The 23,692-nt window shown below is 37.5% G+C and overlaps 1 protein-coding gene across 11 annotated transcripts in view; it reads left to right on the top strand.

Moving 5' to 3' along the window:
- cadps2 (Ca++-dependent secretion activator 2) overlaps positions 1-23,692 on the top strand; it is a 150,093-nt gene that overhangs the window by 22,523 nt on the left and 103,878 nt on the right. For all 11 annotated transcript variants that reach the window (XM_073868780.1, XM_073868784.1, XM_073868782.1 and 8 more), the window contains exon 2: positions 2,135-2,248. In XM_073868780.1, the coding sequence (XP_073724881.1) occupies positions 2,135-2,248 (114 nt within the window). The remainder of the gene's footprint in view (positions 1-2,134; positions 2,249-23,692) is intronic.

The following is a 23,692-nucleotide window of genomic DNA, read 5'->3' as shown; positions in this document are numbered from 1 at the left end:
GAAAAAAACTGTTAAGTGTTGAGTTAAGTATTAAATGTTGGGCTCTATTAAAGTCCATTAAAATGAGAAAAATCCTGCAATGTTTTCCTCAAAAAACACAACCTCTTATCGACCGAACAAAGAAAGACATCAACATTTTGGATGACATGGTGGTGAGTAAATTATCTGGATTTTTCTTTTAAGAAAATGGAATATTCCTTTAAGATGCACACCTGTAATGTTTTTTGCTTGTAAAAACAACCTAAATGTTGTAATATGACTAAGACCTAGTCTTGGATTAATCTAAACACTGTCTTTGAAACTGCCCAATAGTGCTTACAATGACCTTGTGTATCAGCATAGTGATTGCGTGTTTGTGTTAAGCAGAGATGGTTCATATGAGAGGAGGAGAGCGCCAATAGCTTACTTTTGTGTTAAGCTGCCCAACAGTTGCTTATGTTTCAGAATTCCCAGCCTAACACAAGGTCTCTGCCAAAGCCTGTTTTTTATGGTTATCTTGGATTGCCGTTTTTGATGACTCACAACTGTGATTATGACTAAGAAAAGCAGGTAATGGCTGTGATTGCCAAAGCAGCCAAATAAAAAAAAACACTTCCACCCCCCTTGGAAAATTGATTGGAAATAAACCAAAGAGAAGCACATCAAAGAGCACAACCAATGTTTTTTACGTAAAACGCTGTTTTTAAAATTGCTGTTTCTAAAGATGTTTCCTCTAAAATGAATTCTGATGTTTATGCAACAGCCTTGGAACCAAAAGAAAACACAATGTTTGCAAACATAAAGCAGAATAGTTGTATTTATGAAAAGCTATTTCATGTGCTTCAGTCGTGTATTATGGGTATAAAGTTATATAAACTAGCAGGACATTTAAAGAGGTACTTAATTATCATGTCACTTTTTTGTGAAATATATTTATTAATTTTTTAACATTACAAAATTTTAAATCAAACAAAAGAACAAGAAAAACAAATAAATTATAAATCAAATAAAATTAACAAAAATATGGGGTTGGTTGAACTTGGGGCTCGAGCCGAGCCTTCTGTTTGAGCTCCCTCTGAGGACAGCAAGCCAAGTCTTATTTTACCATCATTCAATAGACTGAATGTGCAGGTGAACTTGTGAAACTTTAGTTAGTGTCTAATGAATGGACTGTTTTAGGCCTAAATAATAAAATGTCCGGTTCATTGGATTGGATTTCATTGCTTGGTGTTGAAGAACAGAGAAAACACACAGATTAAAAGGATTTCACACTTTAAAATGTGTTGGGTATACATTTAGGTTTTTGTATGTGTCTATTTAAAGGGGATATTTCACAAGATTGTCTTAAGATGTCAAATAAATCTTCCGTGTCCCCAGAGTACATACATATGTTTAGTTTTAGCTCAAAATACCATATAGATAATTTATTATAACATGTTAAAATTGCCACTTAGTAGGTGTGAGCAAAAATGTGCCAGGTGTGTCCTTTTAAATGCAAATGAGCTGAGCTGTGGTTGCAGATTACGTGGCGGTATATCCCCTTCTGACATCACAAGGGGAGGCAAATTTCAATGACCTATTTTTCACATGCTTGCAGAGAATGGTTTACCAAAACTAAGTTACTGGGTTGATCTTTTTCACATTTTCTAGGTTGATAAAAGCACTGGAGACCCAATTATAGCACTTAAACATGGAAGTCAGATTTTTGATATGGCCCCTTTAAAGGTGCAGTGTGTAAATTTTAGTGGTGAGGTTGCGAATTGCAACCAACGGCTCAGTCCACAGCTCACCCCTCACTTTTGAAACACAAAGAGAAGCTATGGTAGTCGCCACCAGACAAACATGTCATCGTCGGAGACAACTTAGTAAAAAAATGTGTCCGTTAATGGCTTCTGTAGAAAAATGGCGGCACAAAACGACGACTTCCATGTAAGGGGACCCCGGGTGTATGTAGATAAAAAGGTCTCGTTCTAAGGTAATAAACACATAACGGTTCATTATGAAAGGTTTTTATACACCCCTGATAATATAGTTTTGTATATTATTTTGCATTTCTGTCAAGAGATCCTTTTAAAAAAATACACACTGCACCTTTAAGTGACACCAGAACTACACATAGCGATTGACTCCTTATGTCTCTCTTTTCTTTTCCCAGCTCAACAAGCAGCAGTTACAGGTGGTAAAGGAACGTTTCCAGGCCTTCCTGAAAGGAGAGACTCAGATTGTGGCAGACGAGGCTTTCTGCAACGCTGTTCGCAGTTATTATGAGGCAAGACTCTATGATCTCTCTATACAAATACACACTGTTTGACAATTAGGCTGTGGCTAAAATGTTAATGAAGGCAGATGTCCAAAGGTGTAGTGTGACCTTTTGCATTTTGCCATTTTATGTTCGCAGAATTATCACCTTTAATGTGATTTGTAACAGTAATTGTAATTGTGCACCTGCATTTGTACTGTAGGTATATGCACAGGCATCAGATTAAATCTTTATATCATAAGTTCATAATTTCATATTCATAAGTTGAATCTTCTGTGAACACAAACTACTTATAAAAACAACCCCATTAGCATTTTCGCTCCTGGTTGTTTGTGTAGAACAGCACAGATTTGTTTTTGTCAAAAGCATTACAGTATTTCCAGTTTGGGAAATAAACTAAGATACAACAAACATGTTTTATGGCAGAGCTGTCTGGCTATTCACACGCTTGAATACTAACGCAAGGAGGAATCTTTATAATAAAAAAGGTGAAGGAAATTCATTTTTCGCGAGCCCTTTGCCACCTTTTAGTTTATTGAATATGTCCGAAATTTCTCTGGTCTCTTGTGAATTCTTTATGCGATGTGCCGTTTGAGTGGGCTTTTCTGGCCTGTACTGCGGTGTGTTTTCTTTCACACACCACACTTTAGTTATGTTTTTTATGTTTTTATAATTGTACAATGACCTGTCATGCAACCTTTCAATGAACTGGTACAACAGATGGCCCAATGAATAATATCACATCAAATATCTCTTCTTTCAAATCACTATTGTACCTTGCTTTTTTACCTTCCAGTATTGTAGTGTTTGTTCGTCTTTCTTGCATCACTTTCTCTGTCTCTCTCTACATAGTTTCTATTTTTTATCAGGATGTGCCTATCATGTGCTAATAGGATCATCATATCTCATCAGTTGACTCTTTATTCTTTAATTAGACTAGATGGCACTCAACTCTTTGAAGTTACTTCTGATAGTCTCATGCAGATGTGGAGGACCGGGCTTAACTGATCAAAGTTATATTGTCATTCATCGGCCAACTTGCACATATCAAAGCATTGCTTCAGAAATATTTCTTTATTTTTTAGGCATACGGTACATTACTAGGGGCATGTGTCCAGCTGTAGGGGTTTTGAGTATCATCCTTAAAGGGACACTTCACTTTTTCTTAAAATATGCTTATTTTCTAGCTCCCCTAGAGTTACTTTTAATGGCAGGGGACTATTTTTGGGCGGTGCGTAATATCATTGCGTCTCCTGCAGCCATGTTACGGCAGCAAAGTCCTTGATTATTACGCCAGAATGAGAGTATAGTTCCTAGACATATCTGCTTAGAAAATCACAACTTTTAATTTTCCGTTGGTCTTAGTACACGATGTAACGACAGAAGAGTCAAGTTTTAAATAGGAAAAATATCAAAACTCTTTGGTTATTTTTTAGCGCAATGCTAATGGTCTAATCAGATTCAATGAATTATGCTAAGCTATGCTAAAAGTGGTAGCGCCAGACCCGAAGATCGGCTGAAAGGATTCCAAAACGTTAAAAATCAAATGTTTAACTTTAGGGGAGCTGGAAAATGAGCATATTATCAAAAAAAGTGCAGTTACTCTTGAAATGTAAAAGGATATAGTCACCAATACTCACCGACAAAGCTTTGCTTTAGGTTCATAAACAGACTGCAGGCATATAGGACGCCACTATTTGAAAACCTAGAATCTGAGGGTGCAAAAATCAACTTATTGAGACAAGCGCCTTTAAAGGTGCCGTAGAATGTAAACCTGTATTTACGTAGGCATAGATGAATAATAAGAGTTCTGTACATGGTAATGACATATTGTGAGCCTTAAAAACGATTGTTTCCTCCTCCTTATGTAAACCTCTTGCATGCAAGAAACAAACAAACAAACTGAAAAACATGCCAATCTCAGCATAACACCAACTGTGATGTTGTACAGCCCCTACAATAAAATGACAGATTAAATTAATTACAAAGTATTTAAAATGCTCAAAACAAAGTTTTCACTGCTGAGTTAGTGCTATATGCTAATGCTATATGCTAGCGTTTAGGCTGAAGTTATACTATTGACGTTACCATTACTTTTCGTCTAATACAGGCTTAAACATACAAGATCTGTTTACTAATGTGAGCTTCTGACATGAGCCTCATAAGCCTAACTGTGAAACAGCCAATCAGAGCAGAGCTCAACATTATTATTCATGACCCTTCCAAATAAGGTAATAATAGGCCATTCCAAATTGAATAAAAATAAAAACATTGTTGGTTGTTACTACATATACCCGTACGACTTATGACTGGTTTTGTGGTCCCGGGGCACACGTAAATGATTTGTGCATCCCTAATGTCTAATATATCTTCAAAAACTACAGTAGATGCTTTATATCTGTTTCTCATACCTAAAGCCCCTGTCTACAATGCTTGCTTATTGATTTATTTCCTTACTCATTTAAGATTTTGACATCCAGGATGTAGGCGGTTTCAAAAATGAAAGACTAATTTAAAACTAATTAACATTTTGCCAATGGTTGTCACTTAAATTTCACACACAGAGAGAAATGTTTTTTTTAAGCTTATGAAATGCAGTTATGCAGAATTATGAAACAGAGCTTTATCATCTGCAGTGCTTTTACCTTATGAAGTCAATGTGTGTGTATATATAAATAATGCATATTTTTTAACATCTTTAACACTCTCTTGTGCATGTCCAACAGGCTTGAGCAAATGATTGTGGGATTGACAGGAACAAGAAATGAACTTTATGCAAATTTAAGGTGCAGAAAATGCCAAGTTGGCAGTCTGTCACTGATGTCTGTCATCTGCCAATAGTGGTCATAGGTGCATTTACTGATTTAAATCACGTTGTATTACTTTGTGTTTAATTGAGATTTCAAATGCAGATGGGTCAGTGGTGTTGCCTACAGTGTAGGTTTGACCTGTATAATTCACCATTAAACAGTCCTGCGGTAGTCGTGGCCTGATAGTACGAGTCTTTAATCCAAAGGTCACCGTTCGAGTCTTGCGGCACATTTCCCCAATTGTTTTCTGGGTGCTAGTATGTGCGTGTTTACTAATCACTGGATGCAGTGGCATTTTGGATGAGGTCACATTTACCATACTTGACAAACACGTCACTTTCACTTCAGTGAAGTTTAAAAGCAATCATACTGTACACCCATTGAAAACCAACAACCTTGCTGTTTTTAAATTAAACAGACACACCTTCAAAGCAGCAGACCTATAAAAGTTTTGAACAGATTTGTTACGCATAAGCGGATAGGATAAAGTATCAAGGTAAAGTTACAGAATCGTGCATCCTATACATTATCCCGCCTATAGCTTCATTAGTCTGTGGAGATTTGCCGTACAGCTCTGGTCTGTTTGATATTTTAAAATTTCGCATTATGAAACGCTAAGTGCCTCAGTCAGTCAAAAGGTTTAAAAGTCATATAAATGTCCACTTTGCTGGCAGCTAGAATTGAGGTGCGTATTAAAAGTGTCAGTGAGGGTAAATTTACCTGTCCAATCTTCCATTGTGTTTCCATTCCCAGTCTAGTTGAGCACGGGCAATATACTGCACATGCAACTTGTAAAATGAGTCTTGCTTATTGGTTTGTGCGTAATGTTTTCCACAGATGCATATTTCATTCTGAATGCACACCATTTCCTTTCATTGTTCTGTGTCTTAATAGTCTTTACTTCATTATGAGTGCACTATACTGTAGGCTCAAATTGATGCATTTAGTTATTCTGTAACTCACATCTCTCGAGGCCATTGTGAACTTTACTGAGGCAACAGAATGCTGCAATTGTTCAGACAATTAGCGTAACCTCTGATCATTGCCAAGCCAGGACTGAGGGTCATCTCCAAATATACACACAGTGTACAGCTAATTTTTTATGAGGACAGAACAGGTTACTAAGCAACCTGTTGCATCTGAAAGTTTAGGGGACAAGGAGATTATACATATTGGTAGCACATTATTTTACAGTACCTGTACTTACCTTGTCTATATACGGCAAATATGTTGTACTTACAGACAAATGTGTGATACTTGGTAATTAAATGGTACAATTACTGTACTTACCAGTGGTACATACTTTTATGTAAGATAAGTACTGGGTAATACCAGATACATACTTATAGGGGCGGTTTCCCGGACAGGGATTAGACTAGTCCTAGACTAACATAAATGTAAGCGCTGTTCAAACTGAAAACAACTTCCATTGACATATCTTAAAATACACCAGTGCCCTTTGTTTTGCCTCAAAATGCCCACAAGTAATGTAGTAAGTCATGTTTGTTAAAACTAGTTATATTTCCTAATTAAACTAAGGTCTAGTCCTGGTCCAGTGTGACTGCATTCTATCTCCAATGAATGATACTGTATTATAGCATATGAAGATTTTGGTTTCAAAACGTGATAAACACCATTAAAAAAAACCGAGTTACCACCAAAATCAGTATTTTATCAGGCCAGTATTAAAAAAGAAAATTCTTAGTTTTACGCAACATCCAATATCCGCCGTGTTAAACTGTCATCTTTTCTCCCTTTCTTACCAAAACGCGATAAACCCCAGTCCTTCTCTGCAGAATGCAATAAATCCGTTCAACAAATCACAGTGCACCATTCCACACATTGTAAACAACAATGGTGGCGCGTTGAATACACATGGAATCCTAGTTTTCCTCATCTACTTTGTACTTCTTGATCAACAAACAAACAAAAACAAAGTAATACTTTTGTTGGTCTGTGACGGGGAAGAAACGTAAGCCATCAAAATCGAATAATTTACGCGAGAGGCACTTGGGAGATGGAAAAATGCCGGCTGTTGCTTGTTCTCCTGACAGCATCAAGCTTCTGTCATGCTAACACATTGATCCCAGTGGATCTTATGAAAAACTTTCCATTATTTTACTCAAAGTCAACGAAAATCAAGCGGAACCAAAACATTTTACAGCTGATCGCTGTCAAAAAAGTTCAGCGGCGACGTCCTAAGTATAACCACCACAATGACAGTGTTCTTAATGTGACAAAGTAAGTGTTTTGATTAATGCCATTTAATGTTTAATCAGTTTATACCATACTAGTCAACTAAGTTAGTATAACATGGCAAAGATGAATGCACATTTATATGTTGATTCAATAGATTTATAGCCTTTTGAAAAAAAAACTTGGATTTATTGCATTTTGTGGAAAAAATAATCAGTTTTTATAATAAATCTTTGAAAATGAAATTATGGGTTTTTATAACATAAACATTTGTCACTTTCTTGGTATAAAAAACAGGTTTTTACCTAAATTAGTCAAAATGGGTTTATTGGGTTTTGGAACCAAACTCTTTATGTTCAGATGGAAAGCAGTTTCAGTGTAATTTATTGTAATCATTTCATTTTTTCTGTATTATGTATCATGCTGTGCATAAATGTAAAAAAAATCTTTTAAAATTGATTTGAATTAATTCAGGCCTTGAGAAAAGGAAACAAATGAACCAAAAGGTTGCTCTTAAAATCATATACGATAATATGAGGGTTGTTATGCTGTGAACTGTTTTTTTTTCCATAAAGCACACTCACTCAGTCTCACAGCTTACATAAAGCTAGGTAAACTGACAAGTTACATGCAAGAGTGAATGCAGTGTTGTTGTGCATTCACACCAGCTGCGGTAGAGGCGGCAAAAATGCGCTATTTGCGCGTAGTTGGACGCTGGAACATTTGACTTTACTCGCTTCATTCGCGTGTGAAATTCTAGTCATTCGAGACATTCAAGCCCGATTTATAGTTGTGCGTAAGCTCTACGTTGTAACTACGCCGTAGGGTATCCATAGCCTGTGCGTAGCCTGACGTGCACCTTGCAAAATTTTTAACAGCGCGTCAGATCTACGCAAACCGCAAGCGCTGTGATTGGTCCACCAGAACCCCTCCTGTCAGGTAAAAAAACTGCGTCATAGATATTTCCGTTTGCGACGGTGAAAACAAAGGTGTTGAGGTGTGATTTAACTCAAACTGCATCAAAAGTCGCTGTTTATTTACTTCCATCATTGCTGATCTTCTCAAATTATACACAACATATTGCTGTTTCTTCTTCGTTTGTGGGTTAACTTGCTAAGCTTCTTCTTTGACGGTCTTTTTTCTTTTTAACTGTGGTTACACACATGGTTACTGCCTACCAGCGGTCTGCGCGTGTGTTTGCACGTCAACGACAACGCAAAAGTATAAATGAAAACCGACCCGGAACCTACGCCGTCGCGGCTACGCCGTGGGACCTGCGCACAACTGTAACGAGCCCTTCATGCGGATTTTTTAACTCGCGCGTTTCCCGCTGCAACGCTCAATTTGCGCAGAACATGCCATCCGCACTGCGCATTCCACGCGGGATGCCTAATCGCGTCTTTGCATTGACTTAACATGTAATTCGCTCCCGCTTGCCGCCTCTACAGCGTCTGGTGTGAACCCTGCATATAAGAGGTTTCACTTTTGTGTCAAAATATTGTATTTTGAAATATTTTGTTTTTAAAATTCACTAAATAATGTAACTTCTGTTCTCAGATGTGAAGAAGAGCTGTTTTGTCTAAGCGCTTCTAATTTACAGTGTAATAACTTAATAACATATGCTGAAGTCCTACCCGTATTAAGCAGTGATATGTAGGGTTTACACAGACCTCTTCAATTTTGCATGGTTTAGTCTGTTTGACGTGATTACACTCTAAAAACAAGCAGTGCTAAATATCACTAAAAGTGGTTCACTGGCTCGTAATCACAGGGGAACCATTTTAAGTGCCATATAGCACCTATGTAGTAGCTATGTAGAACCATATTGTGCTATATAGAACCATATCTAGTGCTACAGTGGTGCTATATCACCCCCGGATGGTTCTTCATAGGTGCTTTATAGGTGCTATATAGCACTAAAAATGGTTCCCCTATGATTATGAGCTTTTAGTGCTATTTAGCACTAATTGTTTTTAGAGTGTACCTTTTATTTAAGCTGGGCAACTACTGATTTAAAACTTATAATTAAAGTAAACAGAGCTATTTTCCCTAAAGCACACTACATTTTGATTGTATCAGTAAGATACAGAGGATCACATCTTTGTGGGCTCTAAAACCATTTAAGAGAAATTCAATAAAACACTCAAGGGTTCCCATGCTTTTCTTAAGATGGCATTTTCTCCAACCACCAAAAATGATGAAACATTGCAACATATAGAAGTAGCTGTCATGTACACAGTGCAGACATAACTCTCATTAATGTGTCAGTCAAACAGGAGCTGCCGGCCACCACATCTCACTGATTATGACAGAATGTGTCATGAATTAAAGATTGAGGATTAGTCCCTGCAGATGTCCTCTTCTCTGTTGAGATATTTTTAGGAGGTCAGCTGGAGGTGGAAGAGATTGTAGAGCTATTGCATAGCTTAAAGTGCAGAGCATAGAGGTCAGCCACGCAAGAATTCAAGGACCTGTTGTTAACATTGTATACATTATTTTACACAGTTATGCTAGCTCAGTGTAGTAGTTGATATGCTTTAGATATGATATATGAACAGAGGTAATTTACTTGTCATGTATTTCCCTGGTTATCAGAAGTAAAGTACAGTCCCTGACAAAAGTCTTGTACAAATTGACCTGAAGTGCCGCTGAAATATATTTCTAATCAAGATTTTGTTTCAAGAAATGGCTAATTTTAATCCCAACAGCTTTTGTAATAATGTTTCAGTGCAAAACGAAACTGTCAAAAAGTATTCTAATATAAGAGTAAATTTTTGCAAAGACATAAGTGTTGTCGCCTTGTTATATGAGCTTCATCTTTGACTAATAATGGATCAATTAGGTCTCAGGTGTGTATAAAAAGAACCACAGTACACTAGACCTTCACATCAACTCCAACTAGACCTCTGCAATCATGCCAAAGATTCACCCTGAGACTAAAGTTTTGATTATCAAGAGGCTGAATACCAGATCCACTGCTGATGTGGCAGACACCTTCAATGTGTCTCAGAGTCAAGTAAAAAGGATAAAAAAAGATTTGAAGAGGCTGGAGACGTTTTTGACAAGCCCAGGTCAGGCAGACCACGGAAGACAACTGCTCGAGGGGACCGTTTGTTGGCTCGGAAATCCAAGGCCAGCCAATTTTCCAATGCAGCAGAGCTCCACGAGACCTGGTCACTTGAAGTCCCTGTGTCAACCAGAACAGTTTGTCGGATTCTGTCTCGAAATGGCCTCCATGGTCAAATCAGTGCCTAGAAGCCAGCACTAAACAAAAGACAATTAAAAACCATGTGGCATTTGCCAAGGCCCAGAGCCTGCTAAAAGGATGGATGCTGGAAAAGCAGAAGGTGGATTTTTCAGATGAATCTTCAGTTGAATTACACCACAGTCGCCGCAAATATTGCTGGAGACCTACTGGAGCCCGCATGGATCAAAGATTCACCCAGAAAACAGTGGAGTTTGGTGGCAGAAAAATCATGGTTACATCCAGTATGGTGGTGTGCGAGAGATCTGCAGGGTGGAAGGCAACATCAATAGTCTTAAATACCAAGAAATCTTAGCTCCCAACCATAAAAGAGGCCAAATTCTGCAGCAGGATGGTGCTCCATCACATTCTTCCATCTCCACATCAAAGTTCCTCAAGGCGAAGAAGATCAAGATGCTCCAGGATTGGCCAGCCCAGTCACCAGACATGAACATCATTGAGCATATGTGGGCTAGGATAAAAGAGGAAGCATGGAAGATGAAACCAAAGAATACTGAGGAACTCTGGGAGGCATGCAAGACTGCTTTCTTTGCTATTCCTGATGACTTCATCAATACATTGTATGAATCCTTGTCATACAAGATAGTGATATGCGGGTCGGCTCGTCGGGTTGGGGCGGGTAAAGAAATTGTAACTTTAATGCGGGGCGGGTCATTAAAAACAGAATATAAACGGGTATGTTGCGTCTAATTCCTTGTAGCATACATTACATATTTGGGAATATATATTTTTATATTTTATTAAATTGCTAGAATGCTGCCTGCTTTTTATAAAAAAAATTAAAACTTATTTTATTTACTTGTTGCTTTTTCCATTGTTCAAATTTGGTTGTGTGGTTATTACACATTTTTCAGTGGTGTGAAAAACTCTGAACACATTTAATATGTAACTTTACAATGACTGAAATATTAGTAATTCAATTTAACTTTTAGTTTGAAAATTAAGTCCTAAGGCTTGTTTATGTAAAAATTATGCTGCTTTAATAAGAACTATTTCCCATGGCCTGTTTATTATTTCCCAAAAGCCTGTTTCCCTAAAAACAACCTGAAAGATTTGCAGAAGTTGCTTATTGGTTGTGCTAGATAAGGACAGATAAGTGCTGTTTGGCACTTGCTATTTGCAAGTTAAGCTGCTCTGTGCAAACACTAAGCTCAGCAATGCAGCCATTCAGAACACACTTCCTATTATTTCACTCTGAGGACCTGTCAAATAATCATCAATTATTATACCAAAGCTATTGTGTGTGAAAAGAAGAGCTGTCATTTTTCCTCTGTCCTCAACCATTTTCATTTATCGACTGCCATCTTTTCATTGACGCAGTGTCAATATGTTGCCATAGTGCTGTTATCGTTCTTGTCCCGTTATAGCCTAATAACATTTTAGTAGTCATGATTCTTTTGGGGCGCTGGTGGGCCAATGGTCATAGATACAGTAAGTGTTACTAAGATCAGTCTTCCCCTTGAATTACAATTTTATTGATATTTTTCTTTTGACCTTTTAAAAAATCTAAATATCATACACTTGCAATGAAAGTGAAAACATCCCCACGAATAATAGAAAGCGGGACCTGAGGGACCTGAATATCACTGACATTTTGAAATGGGCTGAGTGAACTACAGGTGAACACAACTTTTATGAATTTTGAAGACTTAGATGCATTTACTAGAAATACAAATTAGTGTAGATCACCAATAAAAAATGTAGACTTCAAAATTCAATCTGTGAAGATTATCTTGTTGGATAAAACCTTGTTTTTTTAAACGCAGAGCTTATTGTTTGCGATAATTCAGAAGTCTTTGGGAAAAACGAATGGGCTTTTAAGCCAGTGTCCCACTAACTTCCAGGGTTGGCCTACACAAATACGTCATCCCTGCGGCACTCTATTGAGGTAGTAGGCAACCAGATATAAAACTTTGCTAATCATAGCAACTTGCATAACACTTAAGCAAAAACATGACAATGTTATGAAAAGTACCTGCAACAACCTTGGGTTGTGACATCAAGTTTGGCACTAAAATAGTCTTGAATGTACACAGTTCGGTCCAAATACAATATCAAACTGCAGGGATGAGATTGTAAACCCTGATTTCTCTGGATATATCTATTCTCAACACTTCACACTAGCTATGTGGTTGACATCTACACAGTGGAAGCACACGTTTCAAAAACATTTCAAGCCATTGTGGAATTAAAAGATGTCTGAAAGGTCATGAGAAACTGGGGGCCAGAAATAGATAAAGGTGGAGAATAAAATTGATTGTGGTCTGTGTGACACACCATATGACATTTTCCTTTCTTTTTTACTAAGTTAAAAGGTTGTACATAAGTTAAGATGGCCTTATTATTCAGGCACCCTACTATAGTGTTTAATTAGAATTCCTTAAAGGGATAGTTCACCCATAAATAAAAATAATGTCATTAATGACTCACCCTCATGTCGTTCCAAACTCGTAAGACCTCCATTCATCTTCAGAACACAGTTTGGGATGTTTTGTATTTGGTCCGGGAGCTTGTTGGCCCTTTATTGAAGATCTAGTAACGGTATACTGTCCATGTCCAGAAAGGTAATAAAAACATCATCAAAGTAGTTCATGTGACATTAGTGGGTCAGTTAGAATGTGTTGAAGCATCGAAAATAGATTTTGGTCCAAAAATAATAAATTACGACTTTATTCAGCATTGTCTTCTCTGCCGCGTCTGTTGTGAAGCGCATGCGCGAGACTAAAGTCACGTGACTGCAGTGACGCGGATGACGTACGACGCGGCTGACGTGTTATCTGGTGCGCCCCAACTGTTTTTTTTTTTGCTCCCGGGCTTCATTTACAGTCTGAGGGAGACACGCTGTAAGTTTAAGGATAACACGTCAGCCACGCCAATGCAGTTATGTGACTTTAGTCTCGTGCACGCAGTTCACAACAAAACCGGAAGAGAAGACAATGCTGAATAAAGTTGTAGTTTTTGTTATTTTTGGACCAAAATGTATTTTCGATGCTTCAACACATTCTAACTGACCCACTGATGTCACATGGACTACTTTGATAATTTTTTTATTACTTTTCTGGACATGGAAAGTAAACCGTACATAGATTTTCAGCAAGCTCTTGGACTAAATCTAAAACATCTTAAATTGAGATGAACGGAGGTCTTACGAGTTTGGAATGACATGAGGGTGAGTCATTAATGACATTATTTTCATTTTTGGGTGAACTAACCCTTTAATAGTTTTCTTAATTGCGATTTTTTTTTTCTCATTTCACTTCTAGAGCAGTTCTTTAAATTTAAATTAAACATGGGAATCACATCAATTTAAAAATCACTTTTTTGAAGAAGAAATGTCTCTGCATTTCACGCTGTACTTATCTAAAACTCTCTTTTATGCCTTTCAGGTCTTTCATTGCGTCATCAGCCAGCCTAACCTATCCACTTTCAAACGGTAATAAATGCCTTGACAGGTTCAACGTCCATCTATTGTTGAAGGAAAAATAGCCAATCATACCCGGTATGCGCTGTATTAGGGTTCCCTGCCGGTTAGAGCAGTTTTTTTTTCAGCGCTGTATATGAAAATTATTTCAGCCATGCTCGACAAGGTCAGATGGGCCAGGAAATTAGTGGCGAGAGGCTGAGAGATTTGCGGTGTTGTGATTAGGTAATGAAGACAGGCCTTGCTATAAAGACTGGCTGCGGAGTTGTCTAGTTATAATGTTATAATGTAATACTGTAACCCCTACTTACGGACGGCCAGTTTTGCAATATGACAGAGGTTTTTATTACTAATACTAAAATAGTGCAAGTGTCAAGAAAAAGTCTACTAAATTGTCACTTAGCTTATGCATAGCTTATGTCATAGTTAAGTAATACTTTAATGCAGATATCAAAGGGATGACGTGCGGTCACTTAAAACATTAATGGAGTCAAACAGTCCTTTAATGCAGATAATATGTAAGGGATAATGTGCAGTCAGCTGGTCATTATTGCAAAGTAAACTCGACAGGGTAATTACGACCCTAAAGTGGAAAGAGGGGGTTTATTTTATGATCATTTGTGACTTGTTGACTGTATGTTATCCTGCTTATTATACGCCTGTTTACCAAACAAATTAATACCTAAATTGAACATAAAATATTGATTTGAGTTGAAAGGGTTTTATTTAGTCCGCACGAGCCTTTTTTTTTGACCAACATCCAGACCACAAATGACACGTAGGGTGATTCTCACGAAATCCAGATTTAGGTGTCCAGCATCATAATTTTTAAAAAGCCCTTGAAGCCAATTTTTCTGCACATATAAGATTAAGGTCTGAACTTACTATAGCCATTATTTTTAGAGGATTTAAAAAATATTTCCTATAGAAGTATTTAAATTTTTTAGATTAGCATTATCAAAAATTATAATTACCGCAACATGATATTACATTAAATATATGCATTTACTCATGTTTCGGTAATGAGAACCAAAAAGTTGTCTAGGTATTATGACAAACAATATTTTTACTTTTATCTGGAGAGAAAAAATAAGAACTGCTTATGTCTTAATGATGTCACAGCTTAAACAATGATTGAAATTGTTGCAGAGGATGAAAAATTTGGTCTTGGACACATTTAAATTCCTTATTATTGTCTCTACATTTACCAATGATCACCAAATGCCACATGTTTCTTTACTGTAAATGTTTATAGTATAACATGCACTGAAGCTTTTTAGTTTTTAGATTTTTTAATTATAAATAGTTCCATGTCAAAGAACGTTGCGGTAATGAAAATTTTCCCCTTAAATGTGGAAAAAACAACAAAAATGGTTTGTATGATGTCATTTAAAATCATGTGCACAATAGTACATGAAGAGATGTTTGTAACTGTATGTTTCTTTTATTTATAGCATTAACTTTTTTTATCAAAATACAGCAAATATTAGCGGTTCACTCGCAGGTACTTGTGCGCATGTCTCAAGGCCGTTATAATAAATATCATCACCGTCACAAAACCTTGAATTTATAGTAATGTTGGGGTTTTATAGTTGTGTGTTAAAGGACAAGTTCGGTATTTTACATTTAAAGCCCAGTTTTCAGATTGTTTTTGATGAAATGGGTTTGACTGAAATTTGGACATATGAAGCTGGCCCGAGAATTTTCGGGTGTTTGTTCTATCACCTCCCACCTCTATAATGGCTGTATAGGTGCACTGGAACAATCCTTCCTAAAATGCATTAAACTTTCGTTTACAAAGACATGAAACTCACCGAGTGGTTCACTGATATGCTCACACAAAAATCGCTGCAAAAGATGCTTTCCAACAGCTGTTTTAGCATTCGTTGTAAACTTGTGGACCTATTTTTTCAAACGCCTCACACCCGTACATTCTGCCGTTGAGAGCTTGAATAATAGACACTCCAGCCCAGTTGGTGGCGATAATCCGCCTTTGCCAATAGACCCCTTCACGGTTCACGTCACAGGCGGTTTCCACTGCGCATGTCGGGGTCAGAAAAGCCATTACAGCAGATTGAGTTGCGTATTATTCGGTATCGTAAAAAATGCCTACTTACGTCGTGGGCCGTGAAAAGTGGGCCGTGAAAAGCGTGGGACTCCCGTTAAGTTTTCGCGATTCATGCAGAATCTCAAAAACAAAAAAATACAACATCTGCTGCTGCAAGCAATTAACGTGCAGACGCGGACAATGCAAATATCAAAGAGGCTTGTGTTTGTAGTGCTCACTTCATTTGAGGTAAGTCATCATTTTTCAGCCCTGTTAGATTAAATTATAAAGCCTGAATGGTATGAACAGTTTGACCCCATGCTGCGCACGCACCCGATAGTCATTCAATGTTTACAAACCTTGAAGGGGTCTATTGCAAGAATACAAACAACGTTCCCGGCGTGGAGTAATACCGTACCTCACAGCACATCTAATACAAGTCAATGGAGTTGGACAAAAACTACGATAAAACCTGTTGGAAAGCATCTTTTGCTGCGATATTGTGTGAGCATATCAGTGACAACTCGGTGAGTTTCACGTCTTTGTAAATGAAAGTTTAATGCATTTTAGGAAGGATTGTTCCAGTGCACCTAATACACCCATTGTAGAGGTGGGAGGTGATACAAGAAACACCCGAAAATTCTCGCTCGGGACAGCATCATATGTCCAAATTTCAGTCAAAACTGTTTTATTTCATCATAAACAATCTGAAAACAGGGCTTTAAGTGTAAAATACCGTACTTGTCCTTTAATCTCAGATTGTTTGAATCAGCCTAGTTCTGACTTTTAAATCAAAGCATCTATCTAGGGAAATGGACAAGGCATTGCTCTTTAAATAAGCACAAACACTGTCGACAGAGTCCTGATTTGTTTTTGTTGTTACAAGTTGTTTGCCCTTTAGCCAGACCAGAATAATTTTTTTCACAGTCGGCCTTGAGGCTGTCCTGGTATGTTATTTTTCATTCCCATTTCCAATCTATTTGGAACTTTTTCCCTCTCGCACTGGTTTATTCTTTGGGGTTTACCACCCAGAGGTTCACAATTGAATTACTGTTTGACAACATTGCAAACAGAGCAGATGCAGGTGCCGACTTTGAAGGCTGACAGAGCTGTAAGGTTTAAATCTTTCTTTTCACTTCATCTCTTGATCCATTGTGGATTTCTTTTTCCTTTAGTAGCCTACCTCTGTTTGTGTACAACTCTATACATAACTTCTTTATAGTATAGTAGTACTGTTACCTTAATCCAGTGCAAAGGTCACAGACCTGATTTGTATTAGCATTAGTTTGGCTAGAAAGTTTCTGAGAAATCCTCCCATCATGCATTGCAACTCTCACATCTACAGCTCTCATTACTGCTCAGTCATTCACATGTGGTTCTTGTGTTACTCTTTCTGTTCTAGAAGCTTTCCACATTGGTTTCGTGTCTTGCACAGTGGTTTCCAAACAGTTTGTCATTAGGTCCCTTTCCGTTGCCATGGCTGAGTTTTAATGGAAAATTGCACTGTATGTCTTTGGCTGTACGGGCAGCATTTTTTATCTCTAATATCTCTAGCATTGTTTTTGTGTTCATACCGGCACAGCATCTGTAATTCAATACACAAATTTTGCTTACTCTTAACTTGTATCAAAAGATGTGACATTCACTATGTAGTTAATAAACAATACATATTAAATAGCACCTTTTGCATTGCTAAAAAACTTTATTTTGTGTATTTGGTATAATAAAATGTGTTTGCGTGGTTTATGGTTAAAAACACATTATCTTCCACATACCGTACATTTTTGTAGCTCCAGATTTCACTTTCTTCCTGAAACACACAGATTTGAAAAGCTCTGTGTCCCTAATTGGGCAGCTAATCTGTACATTGTGATTGGCCTGAATACCTCTGACATCAGCAGAAAATGTGACGCTCCTTACCATGTTTGAAAGATTCGCTCACAATGCAATGCTAACAGGAGTTAATTTACAGGCTGTTAGTCTGAAGCAAGAGGAATTATGATAATGTCGGTCTTCTCTACATCACCAATCCCAGGAAGTAAACTGTTGCTTACAATCCGTGTGTTTGTTGTAGTCCAAGAAAACAGATTTACGTTGGAGATATGTTGGAACTTGCGTTGTTTACTTTGGCATTTGTACCTTTTGCATATCATTAACATGTATTAATACTCACTTACACACCAAAGGAAATGTAAAATCGTGAATTGGACCATTGGTGCTCTTTAAGCAATTTTTTACTGCCTTTTATGCTTATGTTTTACATGTACCCTAGCAAATTTAGTGCCATGGTGAGATTTTGTTATAGAGGTAAAAATTGTGTGACAGAGCATAGAGTGATTAAAGCGTTTAGTAGTCCTGGGGGGAAATGTATACAGTATTTGCTTTTAATGCTTCCTTGGGTTACAGTGAACCATCAAGATATGAGGTGTATGGTACAAAATGGACGAAACTTTTACGGTATTTATTTATGGACAACAATTTGGCAAAATGTTAACCACCGTATATTAGGGAATCTGGGATTTATTTAAAGAGGCATAGAAAACCAAAAAGCTCATTGGTAATAAAGCATACATTGATAAAAATTTATTGATATGTGTTGATCCTAAGAGTGTCACAATTTTGATTTTGAATTAAAAATGTAAAAAATTAAATTAAAACTTTGAATAAAAATGGAATCGTCGATGCTGCCACCCCCCATGTCACGTCCGGTCGGCTTGCCAAGCGGAAAAAATACAAGTCTTGAGTGCTGCGAGTCAACTTCGCTAGCTACAGCCCGTTAAAAGATAGCATGACAGATGCAGGAGACACCACGCGAGCTGCTCTTTACATGGGAAACAAAAAACAGCAAGCGCCTCCCGCCTTCAGCTAAACTCAATCAGAGCACGCGCACGTGCACAGCGTCGGACCGGTCGTTTTTCTGACCTGAGACCTGTTTAAGTTTCGCAACAACTTATTTCAGCTCCTTAAGAGTTATGAAAACAGCATTTAAACATGACTTATTGGAGAATAGTCTCACAATCTCATCTGACGGTAATAAAAGCGAGTTTTTAAGGTGCAAAGAACTGACAGGAATGTTCATCTGACAGGAAGTTTCGTTTTATCGTGTATGTGCGTGCGGGTATTTTTCTACTGGCAGCACGACTAACATGGCAGGGCATCTCTGGGTTCAAGGTCAGATATTATATTTCATAAAAGTCTAGTCTAAAAACGGCATAGCAACCTGTTTAAAAACCGAGTAAAAACCAAGAATCGAACCATAACCTTAGAATCGAAAATGTAATCGAATCAAGGATTTGGAGAATCGTGACACCCCTAGTTGATCCTCTTGCGTGATAAGTTTTGTAATCTTTGTCCTGGGCTATGTCTTTGTAAACTTTGCACATGTGTTGTGTGTCATATTCGCCAAGCCTTCCTAAATTCTACTCAAAGCTGAGCTTTAGTTTATACTCCAAATGCAACATGCATACAACATTTTTTATGAAATATTTGACAATACATAATTGAATCAAGAGCAAAGAGGTCAGTTGTTCAAAGCTGGACATAACTTTTGGCCACTGTACATTAAACATGGACCAGAAGTTCAAGTTTTCACAAGGAATAGCATACAATATGAAAAAAAGTGGTTTGTGTTAGTAGTTTTTGTGCAAGAGGCCGTCCTCACGCTGAAGTTGAAAGAATCACAGAATAGGAAAACAGGACGTGGACTGGAAAAGCAGCACAGATTTCCATTCAGATGTGAGTAAAGAAGTGCCAGAAAATAGACTGAGGGCAGAGCTGCGGTTCACAGGAAACCTGATAAGAGGAAATGCTTGACTGAATGTGTGAAAGGGAACAAACACAATAGATACATAAATGGAGCAGGTTTTCCTTAGCGGGTGAAACAACTCAATATTTATATTTGAAATAATAAATGTTTAAGGGAATTGCTTATTGTTCAAAATCTATCAAAGGGGGTTGAATCATTGCACTAAAAACGTATGATAGTCTAAAGCTTTCCTTTTCTCATTTTAAGCTCTCGAACAGTGAACCAGATCTTAAAGTTGTAGATTGAGTCATTCTGTTTAGTTGATGAAAGAGAGGTTTGGTGAGAAGCGCAAGAGAGGGAGTTGTTTTTAATGTTTCACATGGCCCGGTGTGAATAACAGGTATGTTTTATTCATGAAGAAGTGGATGGTACGGTCCGTCAAGCACAGTTTTTTCCAGACCTTATGAGACGGCTTTTATATTATAAACAATCGTTGAAGGCTGTGGTAAATCAGTTTCTCGCACCTCAGGCTTAGTATTGCTTCAAGTTATTCGTTAAAATATATTATGTTGAGAGAAGGGTTACTTTCTTATTCACAGCCTGTGTTACATAGTAGGATTTGTGTGGAAACAAGCTCTGTTTCAGAATTTAGTGAGGAGCCTTACTGTCTAATGACTACTTTGTAAAAAGTTAAAACTTACTTCAAATGGTAACACCTAAAATATTTAAAGGAACACGCCCAGATTTTGGGAATTTAGCTTATTCACCGTATCCCCCAGAGTTAGATAAGTCCATACATACCTCTCTCATCTCCGTGCGTGCTGTAACTCTGTCTGACGCAGCCCCCGCTAGCTTAGCTTAGCACAAAGACTGGAAATGCATGGCTCCAGCTAGTATACTGCTCCCAATAAGTGACAAAATAACGCGATCATTTTCCTATTTATGTGTTGTGATTTGTATAGTCAAACCGTGTACAAATAACAAGGTGATATGAGACACAGCGATCTTTTAACAGTATACATACTGAGAACTATATTCTCTGAAGACGAAGCACTGCCGCATGGGCGGAGTGATCTGCTCGCAGCACACGAGAAGCCCCTGGTGAGGAGCAGAGAGTTCGGTCAGAGTTGTGCGGATCGCTCCGCCCATGCGGCAGTGCTTCGTCTTCAGAGAATATAGTTCTCAGTATGTATACTGTTAAAAGATCGCTGTGTCTCCTATCACCTTGTTATTTGTACACGGTGTGACTATACAAATCACAACACATAAATAGGAAAATGATCGCGTTGTTTTGTCGCTTGTTGGGAGCAGTGTACTGGCTGGAGCCGTGCATTTCCGGTCTTTGTGCTAAGCTAAGCTAGCGGGGGCTGCGTCAGACAGAGTTACAGCACGCACGGAGATGAGAGAGGTATGTATGGACTTATCTAACTCTGGGGGATACGGTGAATAAGCTAAATTCCCAAAATGTGGGCGTGTTCCTTTAAACATTTTCAACTTAAATTTTGCACTTAAAGTGATGTTATCAATTGAAGTAATTTTTCAAGTTGATCCAACTTTTACTTTTTTGAAGAGCCAGTAAGATACAAATACTAACTTCCAATCACTGTTTATAAGTCCCGGACAACAGGTTTACATGCATGCAAGGTAAAAAAACACTGTCATTTTCTCAAAATATAAATTAAATATTACCCCATTTCTCAGAGATCTCCAAACGATTCGTGTGAAGCCGTTCAACGACTCAATCTGCTTAAACCCCACCTTTCAGTAGCCTACTCTGCTCTGATTAGTCAACTGACACAGTCTCCACACAGTCCAACATGCATTGATCTAGTGCTAACATGACTTACTGAGAACACATTATCGACATCAATACACATCATTCATCATTAATCCAAGCAATAAAAACAACGAAAGATACTAACATTTTTATACTCATTTAAGCATTTATGTAAGCTAACCAGGCCATAGCAAAACCGTAAGTGCAACATGCGTTAGCCACTTGCTAACGTGACTCACTGACAGTATATTAAGAGTTTAAACACTGACATCAATACACATCATTCATCATTAATCCAAGCAATAAAAACGACGACAGATACTAACATTTTTATACTCATTTAAGCATTTATGTAAGCTAACCTGGGCATAGCAAAACTGTAAGTGCAACATGCATTAGCCGCTTGCTAACGTGACTCACTGACAGTATATTAAGAGTTTAACACTGACATCAATACACATCATTCATCATTAATCCAAGCAATAAAAATGAGGACAGACACCAACATTTTTACACTCATTTATGGACATATGTAAGCTAACCGGGCCATAGCAAAACTGTAAGTGCAATATGCATTAGCCGCTTGCTAGCGCAACTTTCTATCAAGACATTAGGAGTTTAAACAGCAACATCAATACACATCATTTATCATTAGTCCAAGTTATAAAAACGACGACAGACACTAACATTTTTACACTCATTTAAGCAAGTATGTAAGCTAACCAGGCCACATCTGAACAGTAGTTTAACCACAACATGCGTTGCTCGCTCTGCTTACTGATAAGACATTACACTAAACTAGACATTTTAGAACACTAGACATTTTATTAAACACATAAATTAATAATCAGACTTACAGGTTGTGGTTAGGAGACGCATGATGTTCCAAATAAAATTGGTACTGAACCATTTTTCATTTCCAAACGTTTATTAAATCCTTCCTTGAAAAAGTAATTTAAACCACTGATTTTTCACAGCCAAACATTTAGTAAATCCCTTTTGAAAAAGTCATTTTTATCACAATTTTAACCTTTGGTAGTGAAAACAACACAAACTTGCCTTTACAGCTAAAAACACAGTGTCTTCTCGACATGATGTTTACACACTAACTAGCTGAAGTGTCTGTGGACAGGTCAGAGTTTCCGTTTCTCCCGGGCAAGACTGTAAGTGGAGATATTATGCGAAGTGTTCATAACTGCATAGATAGAGACATGCAGGAGATTCAATACATATGACTAATCGTTTCAGTGATTAAGAGTCGACTCCCTAATTTGGAACCCAATAACTTTATTAATCGTGCACTTTTTGGTTTGACTACTTTGCACATTGTTTACATTGATGGACAGCTACATGATAAACTGCAATACAGGTAATTTTTGATTTTGGATCTGTGTGGCTCTTTAACCCATTTGCGCCTGATGCTGATTACAGATTACATCTACCCCCGCCCTTACGAAAATTAACCGTTTTATTGTGGTAAAAGTGTAGTAACCATGGTTTTTTGGTGTATTGATTACTATCAGCAAAACCATAGTTTAACTACACTAACCATGGTTTAACTATGGTTTTTGAAAACCATGGTTGTCATAACCACGGTTATTTTGTGGTTACCATGGTTTTACTACAGTAACCATGGTTTTTTTGTTTTAACTGTAGTAAAACCATGGTTAATTTTCGTAAGGGCGGTTACTTTTATTTCATGTTTCTAAAGTGCTACAGAGGCTTAGATATTAAGTTTTTGGTAGACATTGACAATTCTTAGTATTTTTTCTGAAAACCCTCAGGAGATAAGGGTATTTATCCTAGAATAACATAGGTTTTAGGCGTTTTAGGAGTAAATGGGTAAAAGTGTATATAGGCATTATGCTAAACCTCTTAACTTACTGACTTAAAGTGTTTGACATAGGCAGATTTTTGGGATTCGCACCCTAATAAGATGTTTCCATATTGATAAGTTCATGATGCACTTTCAATTGTGCATAAATATGTTTTATGTCTTGCATTTTGTTTGCCATTATGGGTAAGCGTTATGTATGGAGCAAATTAAAGTCGTAACTTTAAACCTCTTGGAAAATCTTGAAGGAATATCCAACATCTGACTAAATGCAACAATATTATACGATATATTTTGTTGCAGTGTTTTTTGGGATTGCTTTCTGCACATGCAATGCAGCCTTATAATCTTAGAAGCC

This window comes from Misgurnus anguillicaudatus, chromosome 6 (assembly GCF_027580225.2).
Source record: "Misgurnus anguillicaudatus chromosome 6, ASM2758022v2, whole genome shotgun sequence".
NCBI lineage: Eukaryota > Metazoa > Chordata > Actinopteri > Cypriniformes > Cobitidae > Misgurnus > Misgurnus anguillicaudatus.
Note: the sequence above shows the minus strand (reverse complement) of the source record. Positions and strands in the feature narration are given on the sequence as shown.